The sequence below is a fragment of the Patiria miniata genome, unplaced genomic scaffold (assembly GCF_015706575.1).
Source record: "Patiria miniata isolate m_02_andy unplaced genomic scaffold, ASM1570657v1 HiC_scaffold_20, whole genome shotgun sequence".
Taxonomy (NCBI): domain Eukaryota; kingdom Metazoa; phylum Echinodermata; class Asteroidea; order Valvatida; family Asterinidae; genus Patiria; species Patiria miniata.
Window position 1 is genome coordinate 16,742,241 of NW_024037059.1, and position 24,642 is coordinate 16,766,882.

At 41.8% G+C, this 24,642-nt stretch overlaps 1 protein-coding gene across 1 annotated transcript in view; it reads left to right on the forward strand.

The window, feature by feature from the left end:
* The first annotated feature begins 3,028 nt into the window (after positions 1-3,028).
* Positions 3,029-24,642, forward strand: part of LOC119728178 (guanylate cyclase soluble subunit beta-1-like) — a 31,045-nt gene continuing 9,431 nt past the window's right edge. Inside the window, exons 1-4 of the mRNA XM_038200267.1 lie at positions 3,029-3,452; positions 4,568-4,641; positions 15,564-15,664; positions 23,419-24,394. Coding sequence (XP_038056195.1) covers positions 3,450-3,452; positions 4,568-4,641; positions 15,564-15,664; positions 23,419-24,394 — 1,154 coding nt within the window. The 5' untranslated portion in view covers positions 3,029-3,449. The remainder of the gene's footprint in view (positions 3,453-4,567; positions 4,642-15,563; positions 15,665-23,418; positions 24,395-24,642) is intronic.

A 24,642-nucleotide genomic window follows, 5' to 3' on the forward strand; every position in this document is an offset into this window, starting at 1 on the left:
ATCAATTGAAGGAACATACTTCTCAAATGCATTATGTAGCCAAAGACACACTTCGGTCGCTTTAATTATTTAACACATAAAGTACCATACCCGACGCTGAAACTTTGATTTATGTTTGTGAAATAAGAATGAGGCCAAGGCCAAGTAGAATTACTTGTTAAGTGTTAAGTGTTCTCCTTTGGGGAGACACTTAGGTGTCATTAGTTATACCTTTGGGAGACATGTGGCATCAGGGAGACATTTGAATGTCTCCCTAATGCCTCAGCCCCTATTGAGAGGCAACATTTTAGAGGCAACATTTTAGTAATAATACTAAAATTCGTGGGGGTGGTATCTGAATTTTGTACCTGAAAATGTGGAAATGTTCAGGGCAGAAAGATTTTCTAGCTCTTTTTGGAGAAAGAAAGTCTCTCTTCCATTTATTAAAAACCATGCAGCAAAAACTATAACTTATTCGCTCTTGACCTACAAGCACTGTTGTGGCTGTACTCAATTACGACTTCTTAAGATGGTTCCCTCTGCAAGTGTGGAATATTCTCCCATCCCGTCTTTTAAAATCCGAATAGAAACCTCCAGCACGTCTATAAATATTTTCCTGCTTGTATGTTTATATACACGCGGAGTCTACTTCACAATACCATCACTGGTGCTTCCTGCATCTCTCGGAACCGACGGGTGTGGATGTGCGCAACGCCTGCGAACCTCTTACAGCGATTGCTATCCAAGATGGTGTTTGATAACTACCTAATGCATTTTGCATCACTGTATCTCAGCCACTCACAAGTATTGTTCACTGTCTGTACACAGGTGCTCCAAATTTAGTGCCAGGTGTTCTGGTATCTGAATTAAAGATGACAAGTTATTATCATTCAATTATTCAATCGAGATAACACTCGGTTGTTTTTGAACCGATATTCCTTTCTCAGTTGTTTTTGGACCGATATTCCTTTCTCAGTTTAGTGCAACAATCTATAGAGATTTCTCAATGAACTCTTCTATTTTTAGTATCGCTGGCAAACACATAAACCATTATATTCTATTGTTAGCAACTTTATGACTTTAATGGAAACATTTCTTTGAAGGTACCGACCGAATTGAAATGAGAAGGACAAAAATAACCGGTGTTTATACAATGAAGGATACGGCCAAATGTCACGCATGAGATAAGACCGTTCAAAACACGGTGAGTAGGAGGGAAAGCGGGTGTGAGGGGACGGTTTAAGCGGGCTCCGTGCGTCTAGATGACTGTGGAGATATTCGGACTTCATACGCTAGCAACCTCCGAAGATTCTCCTACCCCCTCCTCTACAGCGAGATAATATTCCCTAACCCCCCGCCTCCCAATTATGGTGTGCGGAGGTTCTCTTGTGATGAGTTTACCTCTAGGTGAAACGCGCATGCGCAAAGAAGTGTAATTATATAAGACTTGTTTACAATCGAGCATTTGGGATCCAGGTAGCCTGCATGATAAAAGATCTCTATTGGCCATGAAACCATACATAAGCCTGTATCTGCATTCTTCTTTGTTTTCCTCCCTAATGGCTGATTGCAATTTTCTACTAAGCTGAGGGAAGGCCGCATGGATTAACTTTTTGTTGAATGTTACGGAACTTACTTACGGACAACTCACGGAAACCGGCTCACTACAGCAAAGCAACTGAGTTGGTACAACAGTCTCAGCTTGCAATGTTAAAGTGACTAAAATGTCTATGTAAACACTGCAATTGGTACCAGACATGACGATAACATGTCGCCAATGTACTCCATCATCACTGTAGCAAATCCCACTCAGATAGACGACAATGGGACATTTGTATCCAACATCAATCTTACTTTGTTTCCAGTGATAGAATGAACAAATAATTCATAACAGCTCGGCGCCAGCAATATATTTTCTATGCTACATCTCTGTTTCGGAAAAAAATGAAAGGTTTTCATCAATACAATATTTCTTTTCAGTTCGTAAAGGTTACCAGTGCGATGTCAGAAAACGAACGCACAATCTTTTTTGAGCACAGGTTTAAGCACATCGTGACGAATTAAAACCAAAAATACAAGCAAAAACAATAATTCACGCTTCATAACTTTTGTGATTAAGTATAATTTTTATCATTATCATTAATGGTATTTCCATGCGGACTCCACGAATGAATACAGTAAACAATCTAAACTTCACAAATTCTGGCAAATCTTCAAAGTTATCAACGGTTTCAGTGGGAAAGGGAACTTGACAATCATGTCTAACATCCGTTACGTTCCGTGTTGTCACTTTGCTTACTTTTGGGGGTTGAATGAAATATTAAGGCACTCAAAAATTCCAGATATTCCTACCAACTATTGGTCTTTATTGCCAGCCATACACGAGACATCTGCAAATCTCATCCCGCTAGCCAGCGTGAGAATTCTTGGCGTTGACCGTATCCATCTTGTCATCAAATGATGACAGTCGTTTATTATTGCATAAGGAGAGCATCTCAAAAGATGCCGTTACTTAGAGGGGAGAAAATCCATCACTATATGGATTACTCTGTGACTATCGTCATCCATAAAAATAACACCAGTCAACTCGATTATTTCCTTCTATTTATATGCACAAATGCAGACGATTTGGCTAATGTAATGGAATTTTGAGGCTGCGACTTTCCTCTTTTGCATTTTTCTTAATTCTCAGGATAAAAATGCAAGATCCCGTCTTGCGGTGTGGGATAACATTGAGGAAGGAAAACCGATTGTCCTTCCTCCATGAGGGTATGTACTCGGGCACCTACTATCATTAGCACGCTGGGTGTCCGTTAGCTTAATGCCTTGCTGTGATGTGGTGTCACAGTCTCGCCTTGCACTCTCGTAACATTCCACCTTATAGGACCGGCCCGTTTCTCTCCCCGGCGTACGCGTGCATGCACATATACGTACTGTAAAGTACATGGTGAACCAACCAATCCCGCTTCATCGCTTTTTTTTTTAAGCCAGCATTTACTCTCCAAAGGCTACGCATTTTTTTTCTCAGTAGCTACGTTTGCGCGTGAAGGCATGTACAGCTACCTTTACTACTTACCGACAGAGGGAGCCCTTACCCATTTGTAAACATCACCGCCCGCCTGACGCGGAGGCGAGGGTAGTACACGCGCGCAGGAAAAGGCGGCAAATTATTCCACTCCTTACTCGCTGACACGCTTAATTCGGGATCCGTCGCCCTGCCGTCCAAACAAGGAGTTACGGTAAGGAAAACAAGGCGTTTTATCGCCATTTTTGTGGACATCGAGGCATAAATTTGACCATTGCTGTATAGTGAGTTCGAGGTTTTTCGACGGCTACACGGTAAACCCGATGACTGTACCACACACAGTGGAGCAAATTTCATGAGTAAAGTACCAGCCGTTTTTGTCGGTTAAGTCTACACACAGGAACTGGTAGAGACTTGGGACAGCGGTATCACCAAAGCTGACATCATGGTAAGTTTGTATTGAATTCCTTACTTCCATTTTTTGCTATTTTTACACATTGTGCGTCTGGTATAAAACATGACAGGCATGGCGTTTGGAATGGTAAAGTTAAGCAATTAGGGTTAACAACGATTGAGAAACTATTTTCCATGACAAATGCTGAATTTATTGAAAAAAAAAAATTCCACAGACTCTAGACAACATCTGAACCATCGTCATAATTTGGTATGGATATAGGACAAGAGAGTGCACTTCGTGTATTTTCATGAACGCGCACAACTTCAACCTCAAAGCAACGTTTCGAGCACGTGCTGGTGTCATCGATACGCCAGCTTTTCCTGTACTCTTAAAATGCACTTAATACACACCCTGGTGCAGAAAACATTAACACCGATCGGCCAGCACAAAAACCGGCGGTAAATCGACTCTCCTCAGTCCACCTCTTTGAGTTGAGTGTGTGCGTGATCAAAAGCCCGAGCTAAAGGAACACCCAAAGACTTTGTTCATAAGTCCAAGTGAAACAAATTGGTTACGGCAGTTGTGAATCAATGAAGCCCGCGCACTAGATGAGCAACGCGAGACGCGTTCAAGGTACAAGTATTTTTGGAGGATGCCTTAGATTTACACGCCTGCCGTTTTGAATTTCTTCGATATTTCCGTTTCCCCTCGTGAAGTAATTTCGAATTGCGCTCAGTTAAAAAAAAAATGTCCTCCACTTTTACTCGTTATTGACATTTTCTTTTTCGTAATGAAACTGGATATTTCTCAAGTATTGGCAATTGTTGGAGAAACCAATTCCCACAATACATACCACGTATTCCCCAGATTAAAAAAAATGTCTACACTTCACTGGTAATAGCTTACAACTGAGTGTCTAATGTTGATAAAAACTACTGTGTTTACATGATTATATAACACAAACTGCATTATAATACGAAGTTAATATTCCATATGAAATCTTATAGATCAAACACAATTAAATACGACAGATGCTGGCGCAAAACGCTGAAAACCTATAAGGTTTTTCTCTTATCCAGTGATTTACAAGAATGAATAATATTTTTAACAAAATCACAAAACCAAACTTTGAATGCCATGTTTGGTATGTTTTCTTCTTTCCGTAGTACGGCTTCGTCAATCATGCCTTGGAGCTGCTTGTACTCCGCAAGTTCGGCCAGGAACAGTGGGAGGCGATTAAGTAAGTCCCGTCGACCCGTTCATATTGCATCTTCCCCCCGTCATACCAAACCCTAAGCTCCCGGTGCTGCATAGTGCAGTGACATTCGATAACCAAATCCCTCGACCGGCCGCTGGGACTTTATTCATGCTACCTTTATGCTAATTCTATATATTTAGAAGGGGTTAGATTGACACGTAGGGTATAGTTGCTATACCATTACATGCACACTGCATACCTGTAAATTATTCACTAATACGATGGCCAAATTCAGGCTTGAAGAATTTCAAAGATGAGGGGATAGGTTTTTTATGGTTTCGCATTCTTAAAACTATACCAAAATCATTCGTCTATCCTCTGTACAATGTATTGAAACTGTGCAATTACTTGAAGAACAAACAAATGATGGTGATTTGATGGATGTTCCTATAAACTAATTACGCTACAATTCCACAACTGGCTTCATGGCAGCACGGAGCGTGTGAAAACGATGTGCCCATTCCATGCTTGAAAAATGTCACCATTTTCTAAACATCTATAAATATCGGTGGTTCGTATCAAGTCCTATCGTACTAATGAGTCACCAGTAATGACCGTGTGAGGTATATGACAATCGTTCTCATATGTTTCGATCACACTGGGGACTTCTTGTGTTAGCATGTGGATAATACAGACAGTAGAACTGATAAGACCACGGATTGACCCTAACGGCAAAATTATCAGATGTATAATTTGTTTATTTAATAAAGATTCTCCATGCGTGACTAACGTACAAACTGCATCATTAAATGCACCCTATTTCGACCATTTTAGTTTAACCTTTGTCCTGTACAGCTAGAAGCCTTACTTTTCGTGGTATCTGGCAGCTTTTGCGTTTAGGATTGAATATTGACAATCCCCATGAGTTTTGGTAATCGTGTCTATGATCAACAATAATTATTCCACAACACATGCAGTGGGGAGTTTGTGTATGCGCCGTTCCCTGACGTCACTCGCGCTGTTTGAATGCGGAGGGAAGCACCGAACCATGATATGAGATTAAGGGCTCCTTTTGCCGCATCCCGTCTGAAAGTGAGAGGAAAAAATGACAGAGGACAGGAAGGCAGGTTTCTGCTTTATTAGGTCGCTGTGAGCAAGCGAATAACACACGGTCTAATAGCTGATCGCGCTTGTAGATGGCTTGACAACCAGTCGTTTTGGGTGCTTTTAATTGCACGAGGCATGTTGCCTGAAGCAACACAAGATGTATGGGCAGCCTGAGAAAGAGGGCAAATGCCCTCAAGCAAAATGCTGGCACGACTTCTAATTTTAAATTGTCCCTGACGGGGAATATTACCTTCATGTACTTGACGTCGAATATCGAAGACGGAGTTTGAATGAAATGTTATGCTCGGCTTCAACATGGCAATATTAATTTGAAACCAGCCTCAGCAAAGTTCAGTCATGACAATTATGTCTCCGAATTCATAAAAGGTCAGTGATGCATATCACAAGCACTCGGTTAATTCTTACAGAATGCATTTATGTTGATGAGATGTGTCTCCATAGTAGGCTAAGATGACCTGCCAACAAAAGATGGATATCGGAGCCTCTCTGAATGTATGTATGTCAAGCGGCTTGCTGTGTGCACTAGATATAGACTGAACACATTCCCAACAAGCTTCTATTGGGGGTGTGAAAATGTAGTCTTACATCTTCTCTAGTCACACTTCTATCTTTGCACAGCCGTTCTTGGCTGGCGGCCCTGTTCGTGCGATGAAACCCCAAGCCTCTCTCTCTTTCCTCTTTCAATAATTTGCCAATATTGTATTCCCCAGCTCTCTGACCGTTATTTCCCGATAGCGCGCTTACCCTGTTTCTCCGCTCTCCGTATCTTTATAATCTCCTCCTCCCCTCACTCACTTTACCCCTTAGTAATTTTATTTAGCGACCTGGTTCTTCCCAGAACGGGCTCTGAGCTGATTATATGTCGCTAGCATCGCCCTGGCCAGAATAACAACATTATTACAAGCAACGCAGCATGATTTCCGTTACCTTATTTCCAAAACGAGTTCTAACAGCGCAATGTACTTCTCCTCCCAAATTCTAAATGTCAAATTGAAAAACAATCACTACCAATATCCTCCGTGCAGCTCTGTTCCAGGGCTTAGACAAATAATCATCAGTGTTTCCAAGGCATGCACTGTTTTTGCAGAAGCGGGACACTGGGGTTTATCTTCTTCGGATAGAGCATGCTGGAGATTTACTCGTGGAAATTAAACACACGGACTTGTGTTGCCCAGGGCTTTACCGTCACTTAAATGTACCAGTTTCCCGGCGGTTTTTCTTCTCTTCTCTGAATCTCCCTCATCACAGGTGGGAAACAAGGCCGGCTAGGCCTGGGATCCCAATCGGAACTAGGATCACTTTTCTTTTCAATTTATGGCGTGGGACTGTCACGGAACTCAGGGAATTGAAAAGGAGACAGGAATGAATCGAAGTCCCCCAGATCGTATTCCCGCTTTAAAGATGGCCGGTGCGGCAAATCTCGCGTCAACATGAAAGGGATTTGGTAACTTGAGAGGGCAAATAACAGAAATTGGCAGGCGGTGGTTTTTAATATGGCAAATGCAAATTTTAAGATACAGTTTCAATTTTGATCTGATACATGACCTCCACGATTCAAAAACTGCATGACAGTGGCACCTGACGTACCAGTCACCAGACTGCATGAACCTACGTCATAGTTACCCATAGTGCCATTGTGTAGAATGTGAAAGTGGCAAAATCAACATGGCGGATGTCGACTACGAGTAAAAAAAACAATAATCGAACTGTCAAGAAACATTATCCACCTAAGAAGTATAAGGTCGATACACTTGAAACAAATTCTTTACTAAAACATATAAATCATGGACTTAAGCTAGCGTTAACATCACTTCCATTTCAAATTAATTAAGTTGATTCTTTGACACATTAATGTGATTCGTATGTCCATTCAAATCTCGTGCTAGACTCTGACGCTTCCGCTTCAGGCCTGCTTCAGTATTTACATGACAACTGCTTCAGAACGTACATTTTTCTCAATATGAAAAGTCATATAACATGTGAATACTATTCCGAGCGAATAATGTACGAATCTTACAGCAAATATGACTGTTTACTCTCCGACTTCGGCAGGAGGATTTTAGCTGTGTTATTTTGTTAGACATGTCTCTCGTCCCTGGGAGTCTTCTTGTACAAATATGGCCAGTCCTATTCAGCCGGTAGCCAAGTTCACTCCCGACTCCGGATCGTGACGGAGTAACGAGTCCAGTCAGTCCGGGGTTAGGATGCTACAAAAGAGCCCCTCGATGCAATCCCACGAGTTCAACTCGAGGATGTTTGGTTCCGCGGGTGCATCCGCTTGCTTGAAACACTCAAGCATCTTGCCAAGTGATGGGGTAGCGAGGAGGAATGATAAAGAACGAGCATTCGAAGACCCAGGGGGCTCGATGATTATCATCGGAGAAGTTCTGCCGAGCGATGGTCACTCGTAGAGAGAGAGAGAGAGCAGTCACCCAACAGAGTGCAAAATGTCAAACTGGTACAGCACTGTGATAGATTGGCATCTAGTACTGACCGCAAGCAGCGGATGGCTACTGCGTTATGACTCAAGTAAATTGGGGCTACTGTATATGATAACCCCACCGATACTACAAGAAGCAATGTGTCTTAATTGAAGCTGTGCACCTTATGTGCTACACGACTGATATTGTCGGCCACCCTGTCACATGGACTATTATAATCCTGTACCGAACTGAGTAGAAACATATTTTTACCCGAATATTCGTAAAACATTTACCTTGAAAATCGTGTTAAGTGATATGCCGTGCAATACTGACCAATCAGAAACGAGGAAGCTATTACTTTACAGGAGCCTAGATAATATATAAAATTCTACATCCTCCATAACCATAGCTCATAAGTTGAACAACTTCATACTCCACCTTTAACTGTATAAAAAGGTCCCGTTATACATGCACTTCTCGCCAGGATACAAGACAATGTTAATAAAAAGCCGCTTATCACTTTGTTCATAAAAGACCAGTGATTACATAAAGCGCCAGCGGCCAAAAACATCCATTTGATCACATTTTAGAACCAAGGGGCCAAATCAGCATATTCCCCAAATTGCCTATCCAGTTCCTGGACGCTCTATATAGAAATTTAATTTGGAAAATGCATTTGGTAATCATGCAGACCTGGATAGCCGTAGTGTGGACTAGACTGGCTACTAGCAAGTCGACCATTACATATACCATTCAGCGATCCTAAATTAAAACTGCAACGGTCTGTTTTTCCGCAGGCATTTCTCATTATTGCCTTGACATTTACAAATTAGGGTTTTTTATCAAACGAGTTTTCCATTCATAACACGGCCTCATAGAGAAGTAGGGGAAGACAGTAACATGTCCTTTGAAAAGAAATTAGTGATGTCGAGTTATCAGTAAAACAAACTGACAAGCAAGTCAAAAGATCTCTACTATACCTTCTGAGAGAATACTGAGGCAGCAGAAAAAAATACTAATTTGATTTGCATGTTTTTATTATTTGCGAATTCTATGGTTCCTCGCGGTCTTCCCACAGGGTAGCACATGATCAAGTTTTTCTCATAAAAAGAAGGTAAACTCTCGAGTAAGGCATCAGTTGTCACTGCCGGTGCATGAAGACCTTTTAAGGGCGTAAGTCCACGGTCCCCTCTGAGCATTTCACGTGTCTTTGTCGTTAAGACTGACCTACTTTTCCCTCCTCTGCTTTGAACTCCATGTCAGTCTCTTTTATTTTTCTTTTAAAGCAGATGGGAGGCATCAATATCTTAGAGAGGTTCTCTAAAAATAAACGCGTGCCTGTGAGAGATAAGAATTGATTCAATGGAAGGGTTATTATTTCTCTCAGGGTTTTGGCGATAATATTCGCAGAGGTTGATGCCGTCAATGTTGATTTACAATTCAGTATTGTCGGTGATGAGTTCAAGTTTGTCTTCGCTTGAACATTCAGATACTTTAACAAGGATGAAAATAAATCACAGGTTGGGGTAAATACACTCTGTCTACTTAACTTGCAAGAGAATTTGTGGCTTGTGAGCTATGTTGAATGATGACCAATCAATTTAAGGGACGGACAATGTTCTTGTATTCATCATTGATCAGTTTTATGACTCAAACATTTTTCCAATGCTCCCTTGACATTTGACAAGCCATGTACATGCATCATTACATTAATGCTCAGTTTCAATACCTCCCTGTATACACATACCACAATCCAATGATGTAATTATATCAAATTGGAAATGCACTCCTTTCAAATCCATCAACATTCTGGACCACTTGCGACCTTAACCTACATTCATGACCGTAAACCAAAGTTTCTAAATCGGGATTCTAAGGAAGGTCAAACATTACCTTCCTATTTTTTTTGATCTAATCATTGATGCATAGTCATTATGGAGATTGTCTGATCTTCCCAAGTCCTCCATGACAAAACTGCAATCCTTGATATGTTCATGTTTCGTTTAAAATGTTGCCAGCGTGTTTTATCGATCTGGTGCCATCCGTGTCCTCGAATGCCAAGTTCAGCCGTTAATCCAAAGTACGGCGCACGTGCACGTAAGGGCTCCTCTTTCTTACGATCTAGGGATGAGGAGATATCAATCTGTCAGCAGATTATAGTTTAAGGTCAGACAGTTCTGGACAAATTCCAGAGTTTCGGTGTTTACGCTCCGATGTGTCTCAAGCACGCTCTCTTGTTACAAAGAGACAGACTAATCGACGATTTGAGTAGACGACTCTGTCGAGACAGCATTAAAATCAGATCACATTCTTTTCTTTTCATCTTCTCTTGAAAGTGACATCCTAAGAGGGGGAAAACATGTCCGAGTGGTACTTGGCAATGTTTTTATTCTGGAGCCCTGAGGACATCCCATCTTGTTACAGAAACAATCCTTGATTTTCAAGGTAGAACATGTTCAAAACTCATGGAATTTTGGCCTTCAGTTCATGGTCGAATTACATTCTTTTGTAGTCCTACTTGTAATGTAAGGCTTTTAAGATAGGAGGAAAATCTCTAAGAAGCAAGAGAAGAGCTGTGCCGTGACGAGCATCAAAGCGATACCGTGTGTCGGCTTGCATTCATCCATCTCTACGGGTCACCTCTCATTGGTCTCTGATCCGCCATTGGTCTCATATTTCCCCTTCCTGATTGCACAGCATCTCCAAGACATCCATATTGATTCTTGACGAAGATGAGTCGCACAGACCCCGAGCGGGGGTATGAATGCATAGCTAGACTTATTGGTAATACAGACGCTGGATAAGTAGGATAAAAAGATATGGGTTTGGGTATTGATTTCAGAGGCGGTTTCCCAGAAGACGGGACATGAATGAAAGACATAAGGATGCATTAGTAGTCAGGGGTAGTAAAGTAGTACATGTGTACAGAAAAAGTAGGCCATGTTACTGCAGAACCACTTTAATCATGGCTAAAAGCAAAATTCACTCTTCGTCCTGCCTTCATCTGAAGTATTTGCCTCTGCACTACAAATACACGGAAGACTAAATAAATCAAATTCTATTCAATAATGCAAATGCATCTAGGTCTTGCAGGCTGCAATTTATACTCTACAGACTATTTTTAGAAAGCAAAAAAACGCAGTTTTCCCAAGCTATCGTGTTGTCCTCTTCAACTAATCAAAACAAGCCTGGTTGTTGTCTCTAGTGACTCTCCCCGTGTGACCTTGGTCGGTCATCCTTCACCTGACGTTAGGGTCATCGTCGAGTGAGAAGCCAGACCAGCTGTGACGTCTTGCATTTTCATCTTATGAAAAGTTTTGCATCTCATCTACTCATCCGCGACATGCGTGAACTTCTTGAAATGTCAGAGGACATCTCAGCGCAACACAAGACCAGTAGAAGTCAAGATGATAAATGGTGTAGTTGGTAAATTCCTGAAAGATCAAGGCAAAGTGAGACTGAGTATTGGACACAGATGTTGCCTGGCCCATATTATGTCATTCTTAGTCCAGGACGATCAAAACTTATTGTCAACTTTAAATCACGGTTGTATAAAAAGCTCCGACTTGTAATCTTGATGACAATTTTCCTTCGTCAATTTTCTTTTACCGATAATCAACGTTCTAGTTCCTCTCCACTGGCCACTTGGATGTAAAAACGGGCGAAAAAAACTTAATCGGCTTGTTCAGGTTGTAATAGAATGGTTCAGGTTGTATTTCGAAGAGGCGCACTACGTGACTCTGCCGGGTTTTTTTTAGACATGCAGCCAGCAAAAGGGCCCTGTCCCCTGCAATTTCACATCCGGCAGGAATTTGTCAACTTGCAACAGAATGGACCGCCTGCAGCCAAGCGTGCGCATCGGTGGAGTATCACATCCGCACTCCGGAGCCCTCCAGGCACCGCGCCATCCACAGGGGGGACTTGTACCGTACCAGCGACGCGCTAGACCCTCCAGCTTGTCACAGTCTTTCCACGGTGACTGATACTTGTCCGTGAAGGTATCCAAGGGGAAAATGTCTCAGCTTTCATGAATATTGCCCACGGGTGGTTCGGGTGCCTCTTCGGGCTTAGTAAAGTTCGGCGGCACGTCACTTTCATGCAATTGATTGCAGCGATGATCTTCTGACCACTGGAGTGTCTTTAATTCAGAAGGTTTCTTCCTTTGCTGTTTGTGAAGTCTTCAGAATAGACACTTAGGAATCCTTCCAAAAATAGCCAGCCATCAATTTGAACAACTGTAGAAGACAGTGTAAACAATCCACGATCACCAATAACATATTCCACACACTGTAATACAGAATAATTCGAAGTGGTCTTATTACGCGAGACTCTGGAGATGATTCGTCTTTAAGATTTCCCAATCAGAATGATTAAAAATATTAATATCCGGACATAACAAGCTGGGAAGACAATCCATTATCCCTGAAGACAGGTGCATGGCTCCTGCCTCCCGCCTTAATAATCAATTCAAAACTCAGTTGCCTATCCCAATGCTAATAAATAGTTCATTTTAACTTTCATTATAATTATCTGTGTCCTGTTTTTGAACAACGAGTTTTATGAATTTCATCGTTCTACCCATCAGCGACCAGCGTGTCCACTGCAAAACCAATTATGATTCACAAATGTCACACATCGATGATGCCAAATCTCCGCTCATCTCCAAAACAAAGACAGCTGATTCTCCCCCCCCCCCTTCTCGTGATTTGTTTTTCCCGCATTCGTCCAGACACCGAACATGTAAATTAATTTCCCTACTGCTCCCGGACTTAAGCGGCTGGTTGGCGAGTAATAACCCCGTAGAGACCCGTGCATCTCCCCCGATCAGAGAGAGAAAGGCCCGCGTGTGATGCAACTGCTGCTCGCTAATTACGATCAGAATCCTCAGGGCATGCCTCAGGCTCCTACCTTCTTTATCTCATCGTTCTCAGTTGAAGCGCATCAGCTAGTGTCTTTAATCTCCAGTTTTAATTCCCAGCTTTTGGCTTCGCGAAGCATCCGTGACGGGAGCCGTCATCAGAGGGGAAATATATCCATGGGACAATAGGGAGAGCAGCGGCTCAGGACGGGAGTTGAAATTGGTTAAAGGGGCAGTATGGACCTAATAGAAAGACTCGTCTTCATACTTGATATCAAATGTTATTTGAATGAATGACCAGTGCCTCATCGAGTCTCAAGCCAAACTAAGATGGGTAATGAGAAAACTTGAAGTTTTGGACATCGTGATATGGGTCCCCAACATCTTAACTGTCAGCAGTTTGGATCTCAAGAATTCTGATATTTATATTCATTTCAATAATGGCATTTGCTGACACAGCGAATCTAATAGTGTGGTCACAAAAGCTTCACAAGCTATCTTTAACACACCCTCGAGGGAAGATGCTAATTTTCGTGGTCATCAGGCAGGGGAACCTTACCAACTGGACGGGGGATTTAAAGGTGCCGTTTCAGCTTCAAGCTGGCTAATTCAAGCGGTCAGCTGTCTAGCTCTAAACACGACCATGAGTAGGAAATTACTGCACCTGATTCACCCCAGCATCGTGACGAGTCCCAATCGATTAGCGCACCCATCTATCAAACGCACCTGAACTGTAGTCGGTGCATGGGAGCGCAGTCTTCTCGTGACATGTCTATAACTCTCTCCATGACGTCAGAGGTTCCCTATATCAAAGCTGTGGTATTAACCCAGGAGCAAGCCTACTGCATCATCATCGTGAGTGCAGGGATGCTAATCGGCGCTGCCTTAATCACGGCGAGCGTCAATGATGAAACACGGTGTCTTCGACGATATCTAAGATGATATACATGAAACATGATGAGTGGTCTGCAATCACAACCATGCTGCAAATCATGAGGCATGCAGACTGCATCTTTAGGTCTGTGCTGAGACACACAATGTATCATTCATCATCTTCATCCCCAGTCCTCCTCATTTCTCACGCGCAACCCGATAGCCATGGGTTCATCTTATGCTGAAAAGCTTCGGAAACAGTCCGACGGTTTGGGGCCATCTTATTGTACCATCTATACACATACCCTTCTCGGTGATAAAACCATTGCTTGACTTGTTTTGAACTTGAAGGCAGATCAGAATCCTGCGTGGCTTAAAATATCCACCGCAATAACAAGACAAAGTTAACCAATTAAAGTAAAGCAAACGAAGTATAATTTTTTTCCTATAAATATTGACTCAAATCCTCATCCCTTACTTATGCTGTTGACTTATCAACCGAACAGGCATGTGAAAGTGCTAAAATATCCCGGGGTCTTCAAGAAGTCGCAAGGAAAACAAATTCAGCGTGAATAATCCTATCAATCTTGATTCAGTAATGTTTAATTTATGATTGCATTGCCGCTTCAACCGAGCGTATTAGGTTCAACACAGGACCGAAATGCAATAAAGGCCCTCAGTTTACACAAACACTGTCTGCTTTTGCATAAAAGAAAACTCATTTTGGCGCAGGTTCATTTAGAAAATACAGATGAAATCCTACCTCTCTGACATTTCGCAGAGCTACGGCACATGAATTGCAGATTTCAAAGTTGCAAAACTGACAAAAAACCCGCACTGATTGACAGGCTTGTTATCTCAAGTGCCGTATTCTTTTCACAACGCGTCTCTATTTGCACATCTTTGAAACGAGCTCAAGCATAATATTCATGTTATTCCCAAACATTCCAGCAAAGCTGCGATCAAATCACAGCTTGAAAAAAAGGACAAATGCTGGTATTTGGATTGAGGGCCTGTAAAAACGAATGTCATGTGAACCTCGCCAAACAAAATTTACCTTACAAAGACAAAATTAGACACAAGTCAATCACTCTAACACCGACGGGATAGTCTCGGGACTAATTGCCTTGGTATAAAACATTCATACAGTCAAATATGAGTAGTCTATTAGGTTACTGACCTGAGGTCACAAGAGCCAGTATTAGTCGTCAAACATTGTCATATGACGTCACAATTTTTGAATATGCACTCTATATCCAATATTGTCAATCAGTGCATGAGTGGTTTCAATACCAGAGAAAGTAACCGCACGGGTACATTCTCCTTACCGACTTCAAACAAGACAGTGATACATTAGCTTCCAAGCGTGTTATGACGTCGTTTGTATATTATTCTGTATCTGTATCATATGGTCAGCAAAGCATCCCAGGGGAAACATCACACCAGCTTAGAGAGAAAACAACTTAATGAGAAGAAATTACAGGTTTAGAGGTGAGAGGAAAAGCCCAGAAGATATTCTGGGGAAAACCCACGGAATCAGGTAGGGACTGAAAACACAATCCACATATTGACCCAAGGATGCCAGGCGGGATTCGAGCCCGGGTCACAGCGGTGGAAGGCGAGGAAATTATCGCTATATCACCCTTTAATCATTGTCTGTTTGTACTTTATCGTACCCACAGAAAAGAGGCGGTGGTTGAGGTTGACGGGCATTTCCTAACTCGTCTGGTCTACGATGACATGAAGACATATGATCTGGTTACAGCTGCTGTTCATGTCCTTGGTAACGTATCAACTGTTGTTGTCTTAGTAACATGATACAGAGCATGCTCCCATGATTACTTGAAGATTTGGTATCCGCAAGTCTCTTTAGGCAGAAAGCTCATACATAAATTTGGATGCTATGGATGGAGATGGCTCTCAAGATATTTCTGTAGGTTTTCTGAAAGCTTCCATTAATCCAGATGAGCCAAAGTTAACGTCACAACACTGTCCTTTCTATAAACGAATCCTAACTACTTCCTATAAACCCTTCCCCTAAATGTTTATCATTACGTGTCATTCCCCATTCAAAAAAAGAAATTATCATAACGAGTCAAAGCCTGTCACTGACAAAACACATGGGTAATTGTTCCACTCAACGAACTTGAGAAAATGCCATTGATTTCCTGTCATTTGTTGTATTCATATGCATAACTGCTGACTGGTTTTAATGTCAATGACCTGGGCACTTCACGGCTGAATGCTTGGTATAAAAGTGCATTGAATGGTGCACCATAAGAATCTTATATGAATTGTCTAGAGGTATATAGGGAAGACGGCACGCACGTGGAGTGTTGTTACTGTAAACACCACGCGTACATACAGAGTTGAGGACCTCACAGCAATCGATTCATGAGCAACTCATGTTGTTTTTTCATCATTACGAGTCTTCACTTCCATTATTACGCTAGTTCGGACCTTCATTAATAACCGGAGGCAAATCCTTCTCTTTTTTGGTTGATAAGCAAAAAAGCCTAGAAAACAGCTTACCAGCTGAGATTTTGATAACAACTGCCTTTGGCGGGTTCTCATTTTATGAGCAATCCTAATCCATTTGGTATGCTTGGCTTTCTGAACATCTTCAGTTAACAAAAGCCGGAATTTTTGTTTATGTGCAAAGAAAAATAGGTCAAAAACTTGCTTTAACTATTTTCGGCCCCAATTGATTGATGTCGCTGTTCTTTGATTCTCATATCGCGTAATGGAATTGACAGCGCACGACATAAGTGTCGCTTGAATTTGTAATTGAATTGTTTGGTGAATGTAACTTAATTAAGGGACTCGGCATCACACGGAACACGTGTTAGATTCGTCTCTTACTGAAACCTTGCTCTTTTGTTGCACGTTTATTCATCATGCAACGCAGACTGTAGCCATATTTGTCTTGCTCCCTGTATCCAACATTGACATTTAATCTGAGCATCCGAGGAACCACACTTTAATTTAAGGTACCAAATTATAATTTAAGACACCAAAATAAACTGGATGAAATTATTACATGTTTGTTTAGCGCAAAATGCTCAATACAAGTACACACAGCAAACAACGGTTAGCCATTTCAAAGTAAAATAGAAGAAGAAATACTTAGCTAAGAAGCGATTGTATATGATATTACACTTGACGTTTAATTAAAGGGCACATGAAATGTAATTTGTGTTAATGCAATCCTTGAAAATGCACCTTTGTGTCCCTTTAACCTTATTTTCAATTTTCATTTTGCCATTTTCAAGGGTAATTTGGTGCCTTTTAGGTTTTTAGGCTAATGCAAATTTCCATATTCATGTGCAAAAGTGTGATGTCATATCAGGCAGAAACCTCAATGTTGAAATTAGTTTATGCACAAAAAGTTTACAAAATTTTGATATTTCGCTGTCGTAAACTTTCTTTTTATTAGTGATTCGTTGTTGTGTCAGTTCAGGGCAGTAAGCCAATGAGCAAACTTTTCTCACAAATGTTTTCAATGAGCATTATTTTGGGTTCACTATTTCAACAAAAAAAAACACCTAATATGAACAGTGTCTCCCTGAAATGACATCACGACAACATCGCCCTCAGTTGTCCGGAAAAGCATGGACAATTTTAAATGTTTAAAGAAGAGCAGTTTTCAGTAAAAATTTACCAAAAAGGAATATCAATTAGTCTTCATACACTTCAGAGGATTAGAAAGTAGCGCAATATATGTTCCTAAGAAATATGCACTTCATAAGTCCTTTAAGCCCAAGCCATTTGTCATTATCCCTGTGGAAATCATAGCGTAGTCAAATGCGCAAGATGTCTGTAGACAAATGTTCCTCCGCTTGTGCGCACTCCAAGCAGGGTATTGCTAATAAAACCAGATACCTAAACACTATATGGCTGCCATTTCCCGCACCTCAATTAAATTTGTGCTTGCCATCGTGCAAGTCCCAGGCACCTGACACAGGGATCTCTCTCAATCAATCATGTACCTGCTGGTCATCATAGACAGCCAAGGACAACTTAAATCAGCTACCGTCGGCTCCAATCAAGAGGATAGCATATAAGCTGATCAGGGAGAAAACAAATACATGGGAGACAAGATAGGAGTAATATGATCAGGCAATTAGCCATACAGTGTGTCTACGCACTCAACTGACCATGAACATAACAATGTAATTTAGCGGCCATTCTCTCATCAGCGGAGGGAGTAAAATGACGTAGACATCAAACATATGTACTGATTAATTAAAGTGTTTTACTGAGCAAACATCCATACAAATATAATTTCAAATAACCAAACATTGGTAACAAAACAGCTGAATATTACCAAACACACTGGCTAAGCAGAGAAACGAACCGGTAAGCAACCACAACGAAATATCTACTCACCCACTTATTGACAATTAAAATAAAAGCGGGGTGTTTTTTTTTTTTACTAAATATCTTTAATAAATCCTATAACGTTTCAACTGGCTGAGGTTGAAGCAAACAAAAGACACACATTAAAACGGCTTGAGAGAAAAGGGCCCTGACACTTGAAGTGTTGAGTATTCCCTAATGCAAAGTCTCACGAGATTGCTGTACAAACTCCTGCCAAGATAGTTATGGTGGTGAATAAATCATCACTCTGGCTATAAGTAATGACAGGAGAATTAAAAGCACTTTGGTTTAGAGTGAAAAGGTTTCTTTCAACGCTGGTATGCCCTTGAGACACGAGTCGGAAATTATAGCAAACCTCGCTTTGATTGCAAAGTTCCTTGACATTTACACCACTTAAATTCTTACCATTTACTGTGTATCAGTGACGTGTATTTAATTTTTCAATTTTTTTTTTTAGACGTACAGCTTCAATGCACGCTGTGGTACCGAGTTTGTATGGATTATGATAATTTTGGTGAAAATATAAACCATGCCAATTCGTGACTAATCTAATTTTCTAACAGGGGCAACTAAACTTTGCCTAAACAAAACGTTTTAAACATAGTCTTCACTTGTCAAAAGAGAATAAAATGCCACGAGGAGTCATGTTTCCAATCCATTGGCTCACACACCTCCCAATTAAGGCGTTATACCATTAACTTCCGCCGAGCGACTAAAGGACATCTCCCGTTTACTGACAGGTCCCCTCATCTTGGTGTGATCCTCCCCAAGACACTCCGATGAGATAAATGCCAAAGATGGGAGAAGGTTGTAAATAAAGCAAGGTATCTGATGATGGCGAGTTGGGAGAGAACGGGTCGATGGGGAAGTCTTCCCGTGCGTGTTGCCTTCCCGTGCCTGTTAGCCGTGTCACTTCTTATTCTATCCTGTCTCTTTCTCTCTGACACGCTCCGTCCCCCACAGTCATTGCAGAGCCCTTTCTGCATGTACTTCTAAGCTCCAGGCATGACAAAGTACACCAAGTAAACTTGCGCACTACGCACGAAAAAAAATCCATTTTTGACTCGAATCTCGCCTCCCCAGGGCTGTTTTTCTTTGGAGCTATTTCTAGGCCGATTTGCGTATACATTTTATTTGCACTGGAAAGCATAATATTTGCTCCTGGACTTGTAGGTCGGGCGTCAATGCAATTGCTCGCCATTCTTTGTGCACTAAGAAGAGGATAAACATGCAGTATACTGAAATCGCTTTGCTTACGCGACACTGAATGAAAAGACGTTTGAACCAACCATTTTCTTACTTCTTCTTAACCACATAACCGTTCTTACGCCTAATGGTCACACAACTAGAAGTAAATGAATTTGGCAAACAAGCGCTTTGACCGAAATGGTTGTCCATGGTTAAAATAACGGTCCAAAGTCCACTGTCAAAATTATGGTTCGGAAAGAAATAGTTATCCCACGGATAAAGAGAACCGAAGTCCATCTGACGTACCAAACAACCATGATGCAAGCAAAGCTGCTCATGTCGTCACAAGTACTGATTGTTTGAGGAAGAGCAGATAACAGTTTAATCAATCCGTCTATCTTGCATTTTTTTTTATCTCGTACATGAAACAGAAGTAAGTGGCGAATGACGTGAATATCGCGTTGGGGACTTCCGTCGACAAACATGGCGGTCGTATTCCCCCAACTTTAAGTGTCCTTTGCTCTATAGAAGGGTTTAGCTTAGGGGCAAGAAAGACTGGTAAACGTTTTCTGCGTTCATCAGTGTGACCTGTGTTTGAGCAGCTGCAGCCTGCCTCGTAGCCAATTTGTAATTAATATTATTATGGCGGGAACCTAAAAAAGCTCGAGTGCATCCATCTTGTTATTGCCAGTGCCCTTATTTTTATTAGTCCCGTGGAGGTTTTCCGTGAATAAAAAGATTATAAATTGCCATCATGCGTATAATGAGAGACGTTTTAACGGTTGGTCATAAAATATGTGAGGGTATGAAGTTTAAAAGGTATATGTATGTATGTATGTATGTATGTATGTATATGGAAAGACACTGAACAAAACTGTTTTGGGTGCCTTGCAACAAAATCATAAGAATTTGATATATGCAAATAGATTGCATGTACCATTTGAAAATAACAACAATTCATGCATAATTTATGAAAATGCAGCTGATAATCTCTATTTCGTTGATACTATTTAACGCCGTTGGTGCAGAGTTATACCAAGTGGGAGCCTTTTGGAGTAAATCATAACCATTATGGTGAACTGCGTGATTAATCCGCACGGCTGCTACCTTCCAGTGCTCACGGTCTGTGCTTGAGCTACCGTGGAGAACAGTTCGTATGTCAGAAATAAACACATTTTGTCAAACGACAAAAAGCAGGGTCGAACGAACAGAAGCAGGCAAGCTTGATGTGTAAATTGCTAAAGAGACCTTTGGCCGTTCAGCTTTCCAATATCGAATATACGTGGTGTTTGCTTTTTTAAGAGTAGACCTAAATGTGCACTTATTAGGCCTACAGTAGATGCTGGATGTGCAAAACTAATTGAATCAAACGGAACGATAGAAAGTATTGATGTCCAGGTCCCATATTTAACAGTGATGTACATCTTCCGGTCATGGCCAGAGATTTACGGCATTAGCCGGTCGGATGTCGCTTGTCACGATGCGTTCTCCAATCACGCACAGACCATTGTGTTTTCTGTTCTCGACCGGATTTTGCAATCCAAGACTGCCCTGTTAGTCTCCACATCTTCTTGGGGCCAGGGTCACGGATCACAGACTCAGTGTGATCACAATGGTCTGTGCGCGATTGGAGAACGCATCGTGACAAGCGACATCCGACCGGCTAATGCCGTAAATCTCTGGCCGTGACCGGAAAATTATCTCCGCCAAAGGAAACGTCGTGCTTCCTTGTATTGATTCCGGGGATCGGACCACGAGACATTTCTGCCGGTAGATGTTTACTGATGAAGGTACAAATCAAACACTGGTAAGAAAGAATCAACAAAGTGGCCGCGTTCTCTGACAGCCTATTGCGCCCGATAAGTTTGCGCACACCTAGAGATGCCACACTGTAATGGCGTTTTCTATTTACGAGAAACCAAAGTCGTATTGACACAATGTGGGACACAAAATGGCTCCGCAAAACACCAATGCATCGAGTAAACACATAGACCCCGAGTAAATGGGAGCCATGGATGTCTAGGTATCAAAACGCCCACCAGTGTAACATGAACCACCCTTCTCCCCTCTGTGGCACAGCGTCCTCTATTGCTTCAAACTGTATTTTATAAAGCGCGGTTCATCAACCAATCAAACTTCAATCAGACCTCAAATAAAAAGGGAAGAAAACGTATGAAAGATTTACTGGCTTGTCAGAGTCATAAAGTGAGAATTCTCGTGAGAACGAGTCTTTCACGACAACGGGTGAGAGATGACTTTCTCTTGAACTGGTGTCGCACCTGCTGAAGGAAGGAGAGAGAGACAGACAGACAACAATAACGGCACATACTGTTATTGAATAATAACCCACCTCAAAGTGTCTGCATTTATACTGCCAGGGGCTATTTCCGTCCTGGGGAAGTTATGTCTCATTCCATGATAAATTTCGCTCTTGAATATCATTCATCTTGGCAGGTGATATCAGGTCTATCAGGTCTATAAATAGATACCAAATGTACCGCGAGCTTCCGTCAGCTCTTTCTAAAATGTCCCCCTTTTTCGTTTTACCACCTGGTTTTTATATTTCTCAGAATATCTGGCCTTTGGATATGACGTTTCTACGCTCGCGGTCTTTAAGTATTAACAAAAATAATGTTGTTACTTATCTGAAGGAAATCATCATGAGTTGTGACACGATGTAGCTACGGGTTCATATTATCATCTGATAATATGATAATATAGGAAATTAAAGGAAAATAACTAGAGAAAGTCTAAATTGCTAATTTTCGAGAAAAAAGCAGCGTTGATTTTGTTGAGTATTAAAAAACAATCTGTATATAAGGGCACTGACAAATGCGTTCTTCCGCATCCTTCGATCTCCGATAACTGCAAGACGAAGAAAAAGCAAGCTATAGAAATTAACTACAATATGTTTATTTTCTTGATGGCCCTGAATTAATTAAATTGAGTGAGCAAATACTAATAAAATGCCGGTGTCATGCAATACCCAAAGCTGTCAATTTATACTTCAAACATGACATCCATCAGCTCCACGATCGACTGGCATTCAGGAAATTCCTGACAAAGACCATTTCACTGTCATATCGGTGTCTCTGACTTCCCCTCGACGATTCTTGACAGCACGAGAAAGTTTACCGAGGCGAGCGGCCCGCCAGCCAAGCGTTTCTGACCATGTTTGCCCGGCGAGGAATCCCTCGCTAAACTTGGTAAACACCGAAGAAGCAAATGGAACACAGAACCGAATTGTATCTTTTTTATGCCACTCGCAATAAAGACGTTCGCTCACCCACTTAAGACTGCAAACTACGTGACAAGTGACTGTTTTCATTTTCCGGGTGACCCACAAAGGGAAGCGGAAAAACAGGCGAAATAAGCCCCGGAACGTGGCTAAATGGCCGGCATGTGACTGTAATTTCCAGCTCGTGCTTACTCCAGGCCTGTACTCAAACATACCCACGGAAATGTACAAATTTACCGTGTTTGAAAATTAAATTCAGAATTTAATATCTTTCGGTTTGTCTTTGTACAGGGTTTCAAAAAGCCTTGGGCCCTTGGAGGAAATTAGATCTATCCAAACTCGACTATAATGATCATCAATTGATAATATGTATAAATACAACCTTTTTTCGCTATCTGTCTCCTATAGGTTGTAAATGATGTGGGGATATTATAAGAACGAAATAACATTATCTACTTCCACAAGGCTTGGTGTTATAATTATGGAATAACACATACAATACGCAACAAAGAGTTTGTTGCTTTTGCTCACAAGAGACTTCCTTCAAATGAGTTTCGAATGTTTCCACCATTAGGAAGGAAGGAAAAGACAAAAGGCAGAGTCGTCTAAAGGGAATACGTTGTGAACCTCCTTTTTGCTTAAAATAACCTCTTTTTAGCACTAGGGCGTCATTATGGGAACCGATAGTTTTCTTGATTATGTTAATGAAATATTTTGACTTTGTGTGACAGGCATCAGTGCCAACGACTTGTTGGAAGCCTTCGGTCGGATGTTCTTCGAATTCTGCCAGGAATCGGGCTACGACACCATCCTGACGGTCCTGGGCTCCAACACACGTGACTTCCTACAGAACCTGGACGCCCTTCATGATCATCTGGCCTCCATCTATCCCGGTATGAGGGCGCCCTCCTTCCGATGCAGCCAGAGGGAGAGTGACGGCGCCCTTGTGCTGCACTACTACTCCGAGAGACCTGGATTGGAGAGGATCGTAGTGGGCCTAGTCAAGTCTGTATCTGAGAGTCTCCACAATGGCGATGTGGACGTTGAAATCATCAAGACTAAGGGAGATGACTGCGACCACGTCCAGTTTGCTATCATTGAGAAGAGTAGGGAGGAGGATAAGTCTACCGTGCGTCAGGATTACAACACCATGGGAGTCTTCTCGGCAGAACCTAAGATCAGCCCAGCTACCTTCTGTCGCATCTTTCCCTTCCACATTATGTTTGACTCTAACATGATCATCCATCAGTGTGGCAACTCAGTGGTACGTCTGCTTCCCTGCTTGGCTTCAGACCGCTGTGACATCACCACTGTCTTCAATATGGTACGCCCTCACATGGACTTCGCCTTCAAGTCTATTCTGAGTCATCTGAACACCATCTTCGTTCTTCAGACCAAACACGGTCTGGAGGGCATCAGTGAATCCCTCAATCATCACAGACTCAAACTCAAGGGTCAAATGCTATACATCCCGGACTCCAACGAGATCCTCTTCCTCTGCTCGCCCCACGTGGTCAACTTGGACGATCTGCGCACACGCGAGTTGTACCTGAGTGACGTGCCCCTTCACGACGCCACGCGAGATCTCGTCCTGGAGTCCGAGAAGTTCGAGGCGGAATACAAGCTGACACAGAAGCTGGAGATTCTGACGGACAAACTCCAGCAGACATACAGAGATTTGGAGGTTGAGAAGAGCAAGACAGACAGGTGGGTCAGAGTTCAAGTCATCACTGGTTCCCTGTAGTCATGCCATAAATAGGCACAGTACACGTCAACTAATTACCAGTAATGTGCGCAAGGCCCATATGGCTGCTTTGAGGTCAATTAGGTGAAACACACTACACACAATAGGAAATACAAACATTCAGTAGGTCTACTGTACAAACATTCATTAAGTTTGGTTTCCACATTGCAAGAGTATTTACAGTATATCAGTATGATTACCAAATGAACAC